The sequence below is a fragment of the Asterias amurensis genome, chromosome 20, assembly GCF_032118995.1.
Source record: "Asterias amurensis chromosome 20, ASM3211899v1".
NCBI classification, from domain to species: Eukaryota; Metazoa; Echinodermata; class Asteroidea; order Forcipulatida; family Asteriidae; genus Asterias; species Asterias amurensis.
Window position 1 is genome coordinate 266867 of NC_092667.1, and position 18119 is coordinate 284985.

The following is an 18119-nucleotide window of genomic DNA, read 5'->3' on the forward strand; positions in this document are numbered from 1 at the left end:
TCCCGTATGCAGGCAACGACCTCACTTGTTGTACTGGGCACTAGCCCAATACACTCATGCTTCCGTCCACGTGAACGACGAAGCGAGTGTTTTTTCGTCGGCGAAATCGCGAAATATACTGCTTCAATCTCAGATTTGTTTACAAGTATAAAAGGATTTTTATGTGTGTCTTTAAAGACACTGGACACTGTTGGTATTGTCAAAGACCAGTCTTCTCACTTGGTGTATCTCAACATATGCATAAAATAACAAACCTATGAAAATTTGAGCTCAGTTGGTCGTCGAAGTTACGAAATAATAATGAAAGAAGAAAAAAACCAAAAAACCCTGTCACACGAATTTGTGTGCTTTCAGATGCTTCATTTCGAAACCTCAAATTAATTCTAAATCTGAGGTCTCGAAATCAAATTTGGGAAAATTACTTCTTTCTCGAAAACTGCATCACTTCAGAGGGAGCCGTTTCTCACATTGTTATCTACTATCAACTTCCCCCTATTACTCGTTACCAAGTGAGGTTTTATGCTAATAATTATTATGAGTAAGTACCAAAAAAGGGGAAAAAGGGTCAAGACCGGGATTCGAACCCAAATTCTGTTGATAAAACAACAACAGAGCTTGGGTCTGGTGTTTGTAAAACATAACGAAAACGATAACATAAAACTTTAACATGCATTTTTCCGTTGATAACATTTTATTGCTCTTTATAGTCTTTAGTCAAACACACATTATCAAATCTAAAACAGCGTATGTTATGACAAAATTATTAAACTGAGTTCAACTGAGTTAAAGGCAGTGGACACGTTTGGGAATAATATTGTCTAAGACCAGTATTCTCTCCTGCATAAAATAACAAACCTGTGAACATTTGCGTTCAATTTGTCATCGAATTTGCAAGAGAATGATGAAAGAAAAAGCACCCCTGTTGTATTATAGTTTGTGTTCTTTCAGCAGATGCATTAAATGAAAGGCTTCAGGCCTGAAGTATCTTGTTATTTGAGTGAGTCAACAGCTCTCCATTGCTCGTTACCAAGTAAGTTTTTATGTTAACAATTTTTTTGAGTAATTAACAAAACTGTGTAACACTGCCTTTTAAACTGTTAGTCCGAGTAGATTATTCACAGCGTACAGAATACTTATTCTATTTCGCATTAAATTTCTGAGAAGAAAGTAATTTGTACCCATTTAACAACCCTGTTTGTGAACTGGAATCAACAGTACATGCAAAGGGTGTCATCAGACACTTTTTTTACAGTCGTGAAAAATTTGAAGCTTCCCAGTTGTCCGCAAACTTCCTGACAATTTTTGAGACTGTGCAAAAATATCGTACAATCTACGAGAACGCTTTGTACAGCAGGAGAACTTGGTAATTGAACGGAACTTATGGGAATCGAACAACGTTGTTCAGCATATATTTGCACATAACGATTGCACATAACTCCCAAATATTTGTCCGAACTTTAAACGTTGCCCTGAAATCGTTTAGTGAAAGAAAACTGTCATTGTCGTCTAAAAGATAATACAAGGTATTTGACGAGGTAGCCCCGGCTAGTGCTTTCTGATTAGACAAGAAGTTGACGCAACCAGGTTTTTTAACCATTTTTTAAAGCATAATAAGCTCTGACACCATTCTTAAAACCCAAATACTGTAGTCTTGGATAATCTAATTTCTAGAAACACGATCTATACATTTACAAATAAAATTGTAGAACATAACATTTAAATCCTTCACCATTGTAAGAGGGTAGAAATGGTTAGGATAAGATACACTCATTGCAACGCTACAACAGCGAAATTAATCATTTTGTTAACTGGTGTACAGAAAATTACCTTGTAATTAATGTGAATAAAACTAAGGAATTGGTAATTGACTTCAGAAAGAGGGGCCACCCATACCAGCGCTTACCATAAATGGACGGCCAATTGAAAGAGCATCGGAGTATAAGTACCTTGGAACTGTTATAGACGATAAATTGAAGTTTGATAAAAACACAAGTTGTACAACTAGAAAATACGTCAACGTTTGTATTTTCTCTGAAAGCTTAACTCCTTTGGCGTAGATAACACCATTTTAGAACTGTTTTACCACACTATTTTACAAAGTGTTTTATCTTTTAGCCTTATTTGTGTTAATGGAAACATGCTATCTCGAGACAAACAATCTTTTTTAAAAGTAGTTAAGCAAGATAGAAAAATAACCAGAGTCGAACTACAAAGCCCAGAGGCACTCTACCATGACCAAGTTTGCACTAAAATTAACATGATCCTGTCTGACCCATCCCATCCCATGTACCCTAAGTTTTTATCAAGTCGCCGGCGGGAGGATCGCCTTTTACAACGTAGAATTAGGACACAATGCTACAACAAATCCTTTGTCCCTACTGCAATCCGTTTTTACAATGGCCCTTAAGTCTGCTGTGTTTTATGCGTTGTCGGTTTTAAGGACCACTCTTGTGTACATTTTTCCTTGTATATAAATATTGCTGTGCATAATTTTAATCCATGCTAGATACATATTTTTATACCTGATATTCTTAATTAATATTTATATCTATCTGTTTGTTGTTAAATAATTTTAAGCGTTTTTGTCTGTACTGTTTGAATCATGGCCAGTTTTAATTTCCCCAGTGTGGGATAATAAAGTTCTTATCTTATCTTATCTTATCTTATCTTAAAAATAGCCGTAAATTTACGGCGTTTTACCTGGCAGCTAGGGTGCCAGGTAAAGTGTTGTAAATTTCACGGTGGAAGTTTTGTAAACTACCCCTTCAAGACACAATTTACAAAACCTTCACCGTGAAATTTACGGCACTTTACCTGGCACCCTAGCTGCCAGATGTGCCGTACATTTTACTGATATTTTTTACAGTGTATGAACGTTTGGACAGCAAAGGTGACTTTTAACCCTTATTCTCCCCAAAACATTGAGATTCCGTCCTAAGACCATGAGTTTTCTTAATTGTAATAAAAAAAAAAAATTATAGTTTGACAAAACCATGGAAACCAGGTCTGTCGAATAGTTAACACACAGTATTTTAATTGTCTCGTTGGACCATCCCATTTAACATTTAGAACTATACACAGTCTCTCAGTAGAACCTTTGTTTTACCCAATCCATACTGCATTGTCTTGTCAAGGTTGACACGTAATAACCCTGACATTTTTGGGACAGTTAATTGGGAATCTGAAATTCCACATCACCTACCACAATACTCTGACCATTCTGATTATTACATAACATCATTGGCAAACTTTCGGCACACAGAAGGGCACAAGTACGGGCTTAGCCTGTGACCTTGTCTGCAACACGCTCGATATTAAATAACTCAGAAACAAATACACTATAACTGAATAAATGCATTTTATAAAAACAACGTGAATATATCTTTTGATAGATGGTCAAATATCCAAAACCAAATCGAATCAAACAAGAAAACCTGGTACACTGTTGATCTTGGTAATAAAGTTATAATACCATTTTTCTGGGTTACCGAAATTTACCAAAATAATAACTCAAAGAACGAACAAGAAAGCACAATAAGTCTTAAAAAAAAAACCATATAAGGTTCACAACTAAAACCGTCTGCGATCGTAATTGGTCAGGAGTAAGGAATTCACCGCGAAACTCAAATATTCATATTCGCAAGAGTATTCGCCATGCACAGTGTGAGAGCAGCATATCATGCCCGTCTACATGAATGACATCATACTTAAAATCAGCTTCAGCATCAATCTCTCGAAAAGAATAAAGCTTCTTGCAAAAATTCCTTGCTTTCTGTAAGAATGTCATCACTTCGAGTTAATGTACTACGAATATTATTATCGTTAAGAATACAGCTGATACATTTGTTTACATGCTTTTTCAAATTGAGAAAGTATTTTGAAGGTTTTCTCCATGCTCCATCAAACGATACGATGTCATAATACATACACATTTTGCGACGTAGAAACAATTGGTGTAAAAAAATTACTCCAATTGCTAAAATGTAATCTGATTGCTAAACCGTCAAAGAATGAACAAAACACATTATTCTAAATCCATAAACTGTAAGTTTATACCATTATTTGTATTGAACTACAGATCTGACTGATTTCTTTGTTCCTCTTCTTTGTAAAGCGCTCCGTTCTTCGTGGGGCGATTATTTTCAAACAAGAAAACCTGGTACACTGTTGATCTTGGTAATAAAGTTATAATACCATTTTTCTGGGTTACCGAAATTTACCAAAATAATAACTCAAAGAACGAACAAGAAAGCACAATAAGTCTTAAAAAATCCATATAAGGTTCACAACTAAAACCGTCTGCGATCGTAATTGTTCAGGAGTAAGGAATTCACCGCGAAATTCAAATATTCATATTCGCAAGAATATTCGCCATACATAATTATTGTTATTATTATTATTGTTGTTGTTGTTGTTGTTGTTGTTGTTGTTGTTGTTGTTGTTGTTGTTGTTGTTGTTGTTGTTGTTGTTGTTGTTGTTGTTCTTTCAAGAGGACTGAATGTATACAACTATCCCGTTTTGCTCGCAACTGCACAACCGAGATGTGGAGCACCTTGGTTAGTATGGAACCAAACTTGAATTTAACATTCAGTTAAGGATAATGTTAAATTTGCATCGGGGATATACAATGTTATTTGTTTTTACCTTCACACCGATGCGTGAAAGCACTGCTAGTCTTCCCCGAGTCATGTGAAAAAACATCCCCCTATTACTTGGATGGGATTCGAAGCCACACCGTTTGTCATTCTAGTACACATGTCTTACCAATTTCCATGCACTAGACCAACCGTACGGGCATACAGCTCGATCCTAAACTAGCAGCTACCGCAACTATTGTTAAACACATCGGCAGATGGATAAAACCAAATTATATTAATAAGCTGAATGTCAATTATACCTCTGTATAATTCGCCCATGTAGGCTTACGTCACTACTTGTGTAATTTAATATTCATCAGATGTAAATTTATCCTCAATTAAAATCCACACCGCTATTTGCCTTTAATTTTCAGGGTCATTACCAAACGTTATACAGACCATTAAGTGCCTCAAGAAAACTCTTACTTTTTATCATTCTACAACATTCTTTAACAAAATCTAAATAATTGGTATAGTCTAAAATGCTTATTTTATATTTAGTGATTGGCATTCTGGTAGAAAACGAATCAAAATATATATTGTCCCTCCGCCTTCTTTAAGTTTACTTGCGAATAAATCATACGACACAAAAGAGACAAAATTCCGACTGCAAACCAACCAAGGTTGGACGATCTGGTTCTAACATCTTACTTTGACTTGTCAATGAAATATTTCATTGAATACCAATCCTTCTGACTGTCCATGCCGAGATGTTGACGAAGATTATCATCTGTGAACTTCATTTTAAGAGTACACAGTTTTCTTCCATCGATGCCTTTGGTGATGAAGTTGGACACAACATCCCGGTCAACTTCTAGATACTTCAGCAGTTGCACAATTTCATTCATATTAAAGGATCCAACATTACCATCATGAGGTGCTACATAATACAATCACAAGTATAGAAATCAAGATTTATTATTCATGCATAGGCAGGCTCACCATTAGCCTGAACATCTGACGTCACACTAAGAGGCTCGTGAATAACGCCAGAGACCGGCTTTCCAGCCGGCGTGTACATTCACCTTTGACCTGCATTCATTTCACATAGAGGGTCAGTCAGTGCGCAAGGGTCAGAAAACCCCTTCATTTCATTTGTTGGATATTCATGACCGTCGAGGCTATGAATATATAATGAGCTCGGAGGACGCATTTTAAAAAATCCAATTCGGGAGTATTAAATACTGTAACAGACAAAAACTTTCATAAAACGGAGAAATAATGGTTTATTGTACCTACAAAAATTATTTCATAATTTTATGTATCCAAAAATAAGAAATATGAGACAAAAAACATTACCCTCTTTGTGCAGAAATAATGGTCTTCAAAAACGTCATCTTTTTAATATTTAACCAAATTGTGCAGAAGAATTTTATAGATGGACTGCTAGGTGCGTTCGTTAAGCTTCCCTTGGTCGACCCCGGTGTGTGGCGGTTTTTTTTTCCAGGACGAACGTGGGTAATCATCTGCACACGTTCGTCCTGTGGCGGATGTGATAGGAGTGTAGTTTGGGCATGGAAAGCTCATGCACGTTTATCCAATGATATCACTGGATCTGAATAGCAGGTGCATACCTGTCATTATCCTTGACAGGGGCCCAGTCTATAGCTCATCACCACAAAGAACATTCATTTAGTGCCCTCTTGTCATTCGTCCTATACGGAGCCAATAATAATAACTACGTCAATAACCACAGAGCTAATAGTAATACGTAAAATGCTAGGTGTAATTAATTTCAAATTTTGGTAAAGTGAGCTCATGACTGAACATAGTGTAAATATATAGTTGTTGTGGAGTGTACTATGCCTTACGATTGAAAATATCACCAGGTTTCTCATAGTCACCGTCATCGTCACTGCCTGAGCCGCCTTCAGCTGTTGGGACATAGAAACAAGTCAAGCTTTTTACGGAATATTAAATACGAAGACCCATGTCACGAACACGGACAGCAAGTTGAAAAGGTATACATAATTAAAGGCCTTCAATTATTTCGTTCTTTTGATTCATCATCGGTGTATGGGTAAAAACAAATAGTTGAATGTTAGTTAAATTATTCAAATCATTCATCAATTAGGCCCACAAAAAATAAAAACAACTATCTCTTAATGTTTATACATTTTAAACGTAAATTACCAGCCTTTTGGGAATACCTTTTGGTATGATTATCAGCCAAGCAAAGAAGGCCTGATATAATTGAATGCAAGAATTTGCTCTTTCGTTCTTTATCAAACAGTCAAGTTACCAATATGAAAACGGTCATAACTCGTAAACTGTTTTGCCGATTTAAACTAAATTTTAGTCAATGTTACCATCTTGTAGTCATTACAAAATACTTATCCCTATTTGATTAGCTGTTTGCAGCTAATGCTCCATTATCCATGTAGGGTGAAAACATGGTTTGGCCTGTTGTCGTCAGTCAGCAGCGGGTCAGTTTATTGTAAAACAATTAATTGTCTGTTACACTTTAAATGTATTAAATGTATTTCATCTATCTAGGAATATTCACAATTTATTTTGCAAAAGGTTCTCTGACGGTCAGGTAGTTGTCAATCTATAAACGTTTTACAAATTTGCTTTGTATCCTAATTTGTTCACACTTCAAAAACCGGGGCGTTAAAATTACAACCATGGTTGTTGTCACATGTTTATACACAGTTTTTGGCCAGTGGTCACCTATCGGTCAGTATTGGTTATTTCATGAATATTTGACCTCAATCCCACATTCTGTAGCCGACCTGAGGCTTGGTCCAATGCTTCATTGGCTCAAATGGATACAAGTATCAATCTGGAACGTATGCTTGAAAAGCTCGATGGACGACTGATGACCAATGACCAGAGTAAAACACGTTTACTGTGCAGTGGAATGAGTGGAACTTTAAAGCATCCTTCAATAACGAGATTGTGGAATACGGTGCAACCAGTGAAGCGACAGCCAGGGAATCATATTGGGATGAAACGATTTTGTTTCAAATATCAAGTAATATGAAGTGATATAGTTGATGGCTTGGGACTGGCATCCCCAATAAACACTTAACATTAATAGGTAGGTCGCCAATTTAGGGCTAGATAGCTCAGTTGGTAAAGCGCTGGCGCGTGAATCCGGAGGTCGTTGGTTCACTCAAATTCCACTCAATTGATTTGATGCAATCCCAATCAATACAGTCAGGTTTTCATTTTGTCCCCTCTAGATTGATTGAGTGTGTGAACCCAATTTGCAGACTTAAATTAGCGAGAATACTTGTAATACTTACGTGGTAGTCTGGCTTGTTCGTAACTGCCCCTCCCGCCTACTCTTCTCTCGATTTTTTCCTCAATTAACTTGTCTAAAAAAGGCAAACCAGACAAAATGCTAAAGCTACTTCAACAGCAATGTAATCATCATACACAGCCCACACAAAACATACAAAAACTGATGTTGTGTATTCATGAGCATTGAATTAGTTTGGAGACCCCTGATGAGGCATTAAATATGGGTCATTCCATGTCAGACCATCAAACCTCGTGTCTTCCGATTTTGTTAAAAATTGCTGTGCTTGTAGGTCGTAATGAGCAATGGATGCACACAAATTTTTAGTCCGATCGGACTCTGTGGTTAGGGCAGAAACCACTTAAATTTGACTTTTTGGGGGTAAATACCACCTTTTTGGTAAAAATAATATGTCACATATATGCAAATTTGGTATCAAAATGATGAGAATTGCATGCTCAAGTCATTTCTTTTGTCAAAAATAATTGTTTCTGAAATGTAGGTCATGTAAGCTTTAACATGTTATCGTGACCTTTGATCACGTTTTGAAATAATGTATCATTCCAAAATTAACGAAAAAAAAATCACTTGATAGAGCATGTCTTCCTCTATCAGAATCCACAAAGCAACAACTGGGCTCTTCAAAGTTTATAACTTTATGACTACTTTTGTGCAAGTCACTGTTGACGACAAATTCACAGTGACATGATTTGCTGATAAATGTAGAACTCGATCCTTTATCAATAGTACTACAGACTATTTTGCATCAAGGTTTTTATTATCGTTAGCCGAGCTTACATTTGACTTGTTTGAACTCAATCCCACATTGCTGACGGGAGGCTTGGTCAAATGCTTCATTGGCTCAAATGGATACAAGTTTCAATCTGGAACGTATGTTTGAAGGACGACTGATGACCAATGACCAGAGTAAAACACGTTTACTGTGGAATGAAGGACTATAAAGCATGCTTCCATAACGAGATTGTGGCACACGGTATACCAACCAGGGAAGCGACAGCCAGGGGATCACAATGGCATGAAACTATTTTGTTGCAAATATCAAGTAATATGAAGTGATATTAGTTGATGGCTTGTGACTGGCATCCCCGATAAACATTTTACATTAAAAAAAAAATGTTTTAAAGACTGGATTCACTTTGTATAAAATGATAGTTTTAAATGCAGAGATTGTCATTCTTGGGAAGCTATGTGTATAATGCATTACAGCGTAAACATTTGCATTTTGTCCCCTCTGATTAGTGCTGACATAAAACATGACTGAGCTGCCAAAGGAATAAATATTGGAGTGTGTGAACCCAATTTGCAGACTGGAATTAGCGAGAATACTTGTAATACTTACGTGGCTGTCTGTGGCTGGTCTCGTTTACGCCCTGCCCTCCTCCTCTTCTCTCGATGTTTTCCTCAATTGAATTGTCTAAAAAAAGCAAACAAGATAAACTGCTCTGAATAGCTTCTTTAACAGCAATGTAATCATACACAGCCCACACAAAACATACAAAAACCGATGTTGTGTATTCATGAGCATTGAATTAGTTTGGAGACCCCTGACGAGGCATTAAATATACGGAGCTCCGGGAGTACCATCTGAAATGTTGAGATCCTTGGATAATGTACCGCAGGGTGACGACGTCTTAAAGTAAGAGGGCAGCATCATAACATGATTTATCACAGGATAACGACTTCTTAATATTATTTATCTCAGGATGACGACAACCTGAAAAGAGGATGCTGTCTTCCCAAAAGTATTAGGTTCTCAAAATGTTGAGGATGGGATCATCCAAGATGAATTATCTCGAAAAAGTCAAGCTAATGTTCATGATGTCGACATCCTTTAACAAAATTGATAAGCGGAAAAATTCATAAATGAGGGTCTCCCACATCCGGATTTTTGTTGTTTATCTTATCTTGTTTTATCAAATTTGTTTTCCCATTTTTGCAATCATTGGTTTTGTCATCTGTTCAGTTTTTAACTGCTAGGGCCACCCAGCTGGTTTATTCCATAGTGGGGTTTCAATGTATAAGAGGGTTCCCACAACACCCTGTGCATCTGTTTATAGTGTCTTTTAGTGGTTTATCTAATATATATTTTTTATTTATTGCCGTCTTCTTTTATAATGTTCCTATTTACCCCGTGGTGGTGCAATTTTATGTCATTTATCTGTGCAATTTTTATCAATATTGTTACCTTGATATGCCACATTATTCAGCTTCGTGCTGCCAGTTTTTTTAATTTTTATAAAATGAATGAATGAAAATGAAAATGCGAACGAAGGAAGACAAAAATTTTACTTTTGGATGTCGTCATCCCGAGATGAATCATCTCAGGATTTTATCATTTTACGTTTATGGTGTAATCATCACGGGTTATTATCTGAGGAGCTCAACGTGTCGGATGGCACTTCCAGAGCTCCGTAATTACAAATATTAAAACCCAATACATTCATTATCACAGTCAATCCTTAAAAAAACAACACGCAAAAACATTCCTATAAGGAAGAATGGTAAATTTCTGGTTTCCGAAATTTAAACAATGAGGTGCCTGCTTACGTTCAAGTTCAATGGACACTTCTGCCTCGTGAATCAAGCATGACTAAAACGATCGTCCAAAAGTGGAATATATAACCGTTCACTGCAATTACTCACATTTAATAAAACATAATAACATTGATGCCATCTCCCAACTCTTGAAATGTTGAAATTCTGGAAGTCCTAATATTAAGGGACCATTGGCCCGGACGCGCGGCCGGACATTTGGGCTACTGACTAAAGGCTCCATGACTAAACTGCCATCTCACAGAGGACAAATTCACAGTGACATGATTTGCTGATAAATATGGAACTCGATCCTTTATCAATAATATTACAACTTATTTTGCAGAATTTTGCGTTTATTGCGGAAATGGGTATTTATAGAAAGACCGAGCGCCTCAGGTTTGCCTAAATGCCCCGGGTTAAAAAGCATGAGCTCCGTATCGAGAACTGACGTGGACTCAAGTCCCGATCCTGATGTGCCATTCTCGGGACCACAACAATAACTACATTTTGACGCCGGCAAAGGCGAACTGCTACGCGACTTGTTTGCTAGTTTGCGCGATATATGCTTAGGGACCTCTCACACGAGAACGGGATTTGAATCAAGTCTATCAAACAGGCAAAGAATAATCCTCCCTTCAAAATATGAACATATACACCCCTCGTTCACAAGATTTCATGCAAGAGTAAGCGCCTTTTGGGTAGGGATTCACGCCAAACAATAGACATCAACAACATTGGACTTTGCATAACTTGGGTAAACAATCTGTTGGACCCGGAAATAAATGAACCTGCAAACGTTTACAGTTATTCGGGTTGTTAATGGCTGTGTGTGCGTCGTTGCTATTACCACTAGTAGTTTTATACTGATTATGTTTGATGACCAACCCACATAGTCTAGACCAGATTTCCAAAAAGGGCTCTAGTTAAGGAAGTGAGCGGCATTTTTGAGTAAAAGTTGGTAACATACCTGATTTAACTAATTTGGGGGTGTTGAATCCGAAAATGGTGGATACCACATTTTACGAACCAATCTAACTGTTGTGGGCTAACAATTGAAAAAAATCCAGTTAGTTTGTTTGTTGGCAGTTTAACACATTGTTAGTCGTGTTTGTACACACGGACAAATTTCACACAAGAAGACGATAGTAAGATTCAGAAACAAAGGACAATAACATATGTATCCCCTCCATTGATAAAACAATCCGCCCCTCTCTTTTCAGCTGGGTGTGAAGAACAATTTTGTGTACATGTTCGTGGGGCCATAATTTTAGCGTTCAATGGCTCCCGTCTCTTTCGTACTTGGATCACATAAACTTTGAGACCAGTGACTTCTATTAGAAAAAATAACGGTCTGTAAAACGCTAGACTTGATTCAAGTCCCGTTCTCGTGTGAGAGGTCCCCAAGCGTATCCGCCGTGGAAGCAATACAGCTATTGTGGTTCCGAGAATGGAACAGGTTGGGGACTGCAGAGCATCACAAAACAATAGTTTGTTGGAGTCAACCTTTAAAGCAAAAATCAATACATTATAAAATTAATAGGCAAAGTAAGAACTTTAGAACACTACTATCACACGGGAAGTTGGTCATAAAGATAGTTCGTGACGAGCATTCCATATTTACCTAGCCAAGTTCCCTTTTTGATAGATTTAGGAGCTTTCTTTTTGGTGAATGAAAATCTATTGAGAATCCCAGTAGTAGTTTCATGAGTGACCAGACCACGTTGTCTGATCTCAAGGTGAGGTTACAATAATATTCTAGGAATTGTCAGGTGACCAGGTCGGCATAGGCTACTTTCAGTTGTTTTTATTCATGCGTCTTGGATTTGTTGAGTTCTAATGTTCCTGTCAGTTTAACCACTTGGATGTTTCTGTTGGGTATTGGCCATGAAAATGTCGGGACGAGTTTGAAAACAATAATATTAGCCGCAAGCTGGTGCCCCAAAGCCAGGCATATCGGAGAATCTCTGGATGTTCATTGGATTTAGGCCAATGGCTTTAATGTGTTAAACAAGTCGGTAAATCCTTCTTGGTTGAGAAATATGCAAAAAGGATTCGGGATACGGTGAAGAGTTTCTCGGTTGCCGCACAGTTTACAATTTGTTTGGGCTCTTTTGCCTCATTTGTTGAGACTGCTAAATATTAGTATTGATACATTAGTGTGAAGCTAATTTCATACGGAGCAATCCGCATCTTTTACTACCTTATTGGGAGAATTCCCTTTCACTGAAACCTTATTTCGACAATGCCTGTGTATCCGAAAGAAATGTGTTCTCCGACGTAAATAATGAAACAGGTTATACTTACAAGGATTCTCAGTCCCCAGTGACTCTGGTGCATGCCGGGTCTCATCAACCTTCTTTTCATGTAGGCCTACCTTGATGAAGTTCGGTATCCGTCTGCTAAGAATAATTGCAGATAACAATATTGTAAAATGCAGCCCCCCCCCCCCAAAAAAAAAAAAAAAACCACCCAAAAACAACCAGCATAAGAAGGGTTGTATTCGTATTTGGCCCGGGTTGTTCCCCCTCAAATAAAATCCCTGTTTCGCATTTTCAATTTTTACCGAATGTTCGTTTGTCAGTTCGAATGTGGCGTATGCAAAAACCTAGAAAAAGCAATTGCCATTTTTAATGAATACGGCCCATTATTCCTGAAAATTCTTTGTGGAGTGCAATGGCTTACTTAATTGAACTTCATAATCAGTAAGCTTAGTTCATACTTAAACTATTATTATTTAAAACAACAAAAATCTAAATCGTTTAAATTGCCTTTCAGCTGAAAAGCAGCTCAAGCAATGGCTCCCCAATAATCGAGAAGGACATCTCACAAGGAAGAAGAGAAAGCCAACAACTTGTTCATTTTATGAAAATAGTTTCCTCTTTACATGAATACACACATTGGAAGGACAAGTATGACGACATTGGGCAATTTTGCCAATATTTGGAATTTGCGCACGTTTGTTTAGCTTAATTAATGTGTCTTTTGAAAACAAGGAAGTACTCAAGAAAATGGAAATTGCACAAGGAAGTGAATTAACTATTATTTCAGAAGTCAATGGTGTACCATCGCTTCACGGCCTGCCTATAACAGTTGTAGTGGAAAGTATTTATATCCGTACCAAAACACCGACGTGCAATCATCCGAAAGTTTGCTGCACCTTTTGTTGTATTCGGCTGTTGTAATTTAATGGGTTGAAATAAAAACCTTCTCTTACAAATGTATTGCATGTAGTTGAACCGTTGTATTAATGATTCAAAAGGAATTACCTTTGAGGGAATCAGCAGTATTTTGTTGAGTTTCCACAGTGGTGTCACTGTCTCCCCCCCCCCCCCCCCCCAAGGGAAGATACTTTGGTGAAAACATATTGTTCAAAGCAAGCAATAAAACGTGTAATTATGGCAAATATGAAGACATAAGTTTAGTTTGATACTCGCAGCTGTGGGTTTACGGGCGTGTGCCGTGTGCGTAAGGTGAAAACTTGCATAAAAACGACCGACCACTTTTACAACCGACTCAACATTTTCATACTTAGCAGTCGAACCTATGGAAACAACAAATAAAATTTACAATACTTACTTAAAAAATGAGTTGGGTGAGCGACTTTTTTGGGGCGGAGATGACAGTGACGTTTCCCCACTATTTTGTGACAGGGGTGAAGGTCGAGGCTCTGGCAATGACGGTGACAATGGACTTTTTGAAGGCAGCATCGGCGGAGTTTCGTCTTTTCCTTCCTCGAAGTTTCTTACAAGACTGGTAGGTTTAGGGGCTATAGGTCGAGGCGGCTTGTTTTGGTGGATTCTTGCTGGTATGGGAGGTGGCACAGCAGAATAATCACTATCCATTGGAATGGTAGATTGTTGGAGTAGCTGCATTCCCTTCATTGACACACGTATGATTATGTTGTTCACCTTGGGATCGTCGACGCCTTCACTTAGGTTTTTTATGGATCTAGATATTGAACGTACAGCAAGCTTCTTGGTTTCCGGTATGACAATTGAACACCCTAGATCAGAGTCTGACTGTTGGTCTGTCCTCAGTACGGATGCACGAGTGACACTGAGTTGGTATTTTCCTAGTATCTCCAGAGGAGATAGTTTGATGAGGAGGTCATCGCTGAAGTCTACATCATGTGGATCTGGGCTGACACAGGGTCGAGATAGTGTCACTTTTGCATGGGACACTTGTGCCAAAAGCTGAGACAGTGGAACATCGGCCAAGACGTTGGGAGTTTCGTAGAAGTTCCCTCTTGCAAAAGTCGGCACAACGATTGTGCCCACTCTACCAGACGAAGAGCGATTCCTTTGCATTCTCACAACTTCTAGATCTTCACCTGCACCATAAAATATCTCCGTTGTTGAATCCAGAATTTGAACGACGTCGTTTTCGTACAAAGTATCGATACCGTCTTCCTGAACATGTTGTCTGAATGTTGTTCCTACTCGAACCTCATGATGTATACCAGAGCAAAGTAAGTCCTCTACAGTAGACCATGTGTTCGCACATTCCTGTTAAACAATAACTGAATATGTTGAAAAAAATAGTGGAGCCCCTAAAGGACATGTGATGAAAGAGAAACATGCATGACATTGATTAAAAATAAAATAAAAAAATAAAACGCTCACTGAGAGATAAACTCCAAACGGGAAGTTAGTATTAAATGTTTCTCATCAAATATGACATTTCGGACTGAAATAGTTAAAGGGATGTTTTCTACTATATAAGACCGTGTAAGTTTTATGTAAATCTGTGATCTTCGACGATTTTTTTTCTCTCTTACCAATTCTGTATTGCTTTTTCGGTTTCCAACAACCCGAAAAGTGAATCGAATTTTTTTTCACAATTTCACTTTTTCCGAGTTCCTGCCTCCTGAAAAGTGGATCGATAGTATTTCAACAGTTTTAAATTAGGCATGTGTTTTGTTGCACTTGTGGATTTCTATCACCAGATTGAAACTCCTCGTTTACAGAACAAAATTGACGCATTTTACATAACACAATGCACGATCAAGGCCCACCGAGGAATACAATTTACAATGAATCAGATTTATCAACAAATACCTTTCTGAAAATGAAAAGAAAAACAGAAGAAAACAATGTTAACTCTGTGTTTCATTATTAAAACAAATCTGAAAAGCATGTCGACTTTTTGACCAGTCACAACGATGAAAGCCGTAAACAAGTAGACTGTCCAAACACGTTGCCTTGAATCGGTCGAGTTGGTCTTTGAAAAGCGTTTGTAACCGTTTGTTATAAAATGCATATGGGTAGAAAGATGTTGTAAAAGTGGAATACAATGATCAACACAAACATGCCTCAAAATTGCACGGTTTTCCTTTTACCTCGTCGACTAACACGGTCGGCCATTTATGGGAGTCAAATTTTTGACTCCCATAAAATAAATGGCTAACCGTGTTAGTTCGCACAGTAAAAGAAAAACCACGCAATTTCGAGGCATGTTTGTGTGGATCATTGTATTCTACTTTTACAACATCTTTCCAACCATATGCATTTTATAAAAAACGGTTACAAACGCTTTTTATAGATCAACTCATCGAATCCAAGGCAACGTGTTCCTTTAACATAAAGGGCTGGTTAGCTCAGTTGGTATCGCTCATACGGTATCAAGAGATTGCAAGTCAGGCGAGCATGGAAACTGTAGCATGCAGGATTAGAACCCGCGACTTATCGAATGAACAGAAATATGACCACCACACTTTTGGAAGGTAACTTGGGATTATTTTTAAATATCATGTCCTTATATTAACATTTTGCATATATTTTTACCTTGAACTTTGAAGGAAAGCTTGTTGGAATTAGAATGAATGCCTTGTCTTTGCCTTCACACAATCCGTACTCCACAGTTGATGTCCCATAAACAACTACGATTGTGTCCTTTGTGCATCCAGACACCTCACTCTCAGGATCGACCACGACTGCCGCCTTGGGTGTCATGGCTGTTGCTTCCTGTGCTAAATCATGAATATCTCTCATTGGACCAATCTTTTCACTCCAATCTTTCCTGGGATAAACGGACACGCTGGTCGTTAAAGGAATACGAATGATGGTGTCGGGGTCTTCCCAGAGGCAAGCTTCAACAATTTCAATTTTGCTGAGATTCATAGGAGAGTCAAATTGTGGTTCCAGTCCTTCGATTCCATGCGAAATACCTCTCAAAGTTTGTCCCAGGTCACGCACCATAAGTACACGTTGTGGCAATCGGTGATAGATATCAGCCAGGTTTAGCACCTCATGTGACTTGTCAACTTTCTTCGCAAAAGATTCTTTTAAGTCACCGCAGAGTTGAACGGTTTCGGACGTGCGAATAATTCTGCATGTCATGTAAGGTTTACTGTCCATGCCTTTCGATATTAATTTTAGGCGGTCACCTTTCTTGATTAGAACCCCATCAACTCGAAAGAGCTTCACTGCTTGTATGCACTCAGGAAAGTCAAAAATCAGGGCATGAATTGACTCGTAGACATGGCCATCCTTATAACGGGATATGACTCTGAACTGTGCTCCACGGTACGATTTGTTAATTGTTATCAACCCTTTTTTGCTCGGCTCTGCGTAAACTGCATCAAATGTTATGTTGACTTCCTCCTTAATAGATAGTAGTCGAAGTATGTCCCCACATGAGAAATCTCTGACTTCAGAGTCCTTCTCCTGCTCACCATAAATCCCTTCAGCAACTTCTACAACTGCTGGCAGGTTGTCTTTGTTGTCGTCAACAAACCTTTGCAGAGAAACTTCGATTGAATGGGGTGGATTGAAGGCTGCCATGTTGTACTTATTTCAGCACAGGTCACAACAAGACTAGATTCGCTGAGAATGTGCAGTGCCTATGTTGTCATGTGACTGTGTGAATTATATTTATTTCCTCTTCAAGCTTTTAACCACAAATTGCAGTTGACCCCAATGCCTTTCCACACTGGTAGGTTTGAATAGATCCCGGTAAAACGCGATATGAAGTCTGAAGTTCATACATCTGGATTAACAAAAGCTTTTATTGTACATGTACAGAAACATGCGCTTGTCTGGGTTGGTCACGTACTACGCTAAAGGTAACACCACGTCACATAAGTTAATTACAATTATAAGCAGTAAGTACAAACTTTATTACACCTTTCCTGACGACACACACCAATGTTCCCAAAGAAACCAGTGTTCTTTAATATTTAAATCAATATAATAATAAAAATATAAAACAGGTTTATACAAGCGTGATAAAATCAGCCAGTCTTTGGCTTAATTTGGATGGTAACGTGTTGATTTTTTTTTAAATGTTCAGTAGTACGCGCGCGGCAGTCGGCAGTAGAACATGCGCAAAGACTGCTGCAAATTTAATCGTGGTTTTATAGACATTGGACACAATTGGTAATTGTCAAAGGCCAGTCCTCCCACTTGGTAAATCTCAACATATGCATAAAAAAACAAACCTGTGAAAATTTGAGCTTAATCGGTCATCAAAGTTGGGAGATAATGATGAAAGAAAAAAAAAACATTTCCACACGGAGTTGCGCGCTTTCAGATGGTTGATTTCGAGACCTCAAATTCTAAATCTGAGGTCTCGAAATCAAATTCGACGAAAATTACTTCTTTCTCGAAAACTATGTCACTTCAGAGGGAGCCGTTTCTCACAATGTTTTATACTATCAACCTCTACCCATTACTCGTTAC

At 38.0% G+C, this 18119-nt stretch overlaps 1 protein-coding gene across 2 annotated transcripts; it reads right to left on the reverse strand.

The window, feature by feature from the left end:
* Positions 1–4572: 4572 nt before the first annotated feature.
* Positions 4573–17287, reverse strand: LOC139952115 (uncharacterized). 2 transcript variants are annotated; one of them, XM_071951074.1, is made up of 7 exons: positions 16224–17287; positions 14017–14945; positions 12745–12836; positions 9245–9319; positions 7889–7960; positions 6449–6511; positions 4573–5517 (listed from the first exon to the last, which is right to left on the reverse strand). In XM_071951074.1, the coding sequence occupies exons 1-7, from the start codon at positions 17220–17222 to the stop codon at positions 5285–5287; spliced, it is 2463 nt and encodes an 820-aa protein (XP_071807175.1). In that variant the 5' UTR covers positions 17223–17287; the 3' UTR covers positions 4573–5284. The 2 variants fall into 2 exon arrangements, with proteins under 2 accessions (XP_071807175.1, XP_071807174.1); XM_071951073.1 differs by having other exon boundaries at positions 12745–12839.
* Between the last annotated feature and the right edge of the window lie 832 nt (positions 17288–18119).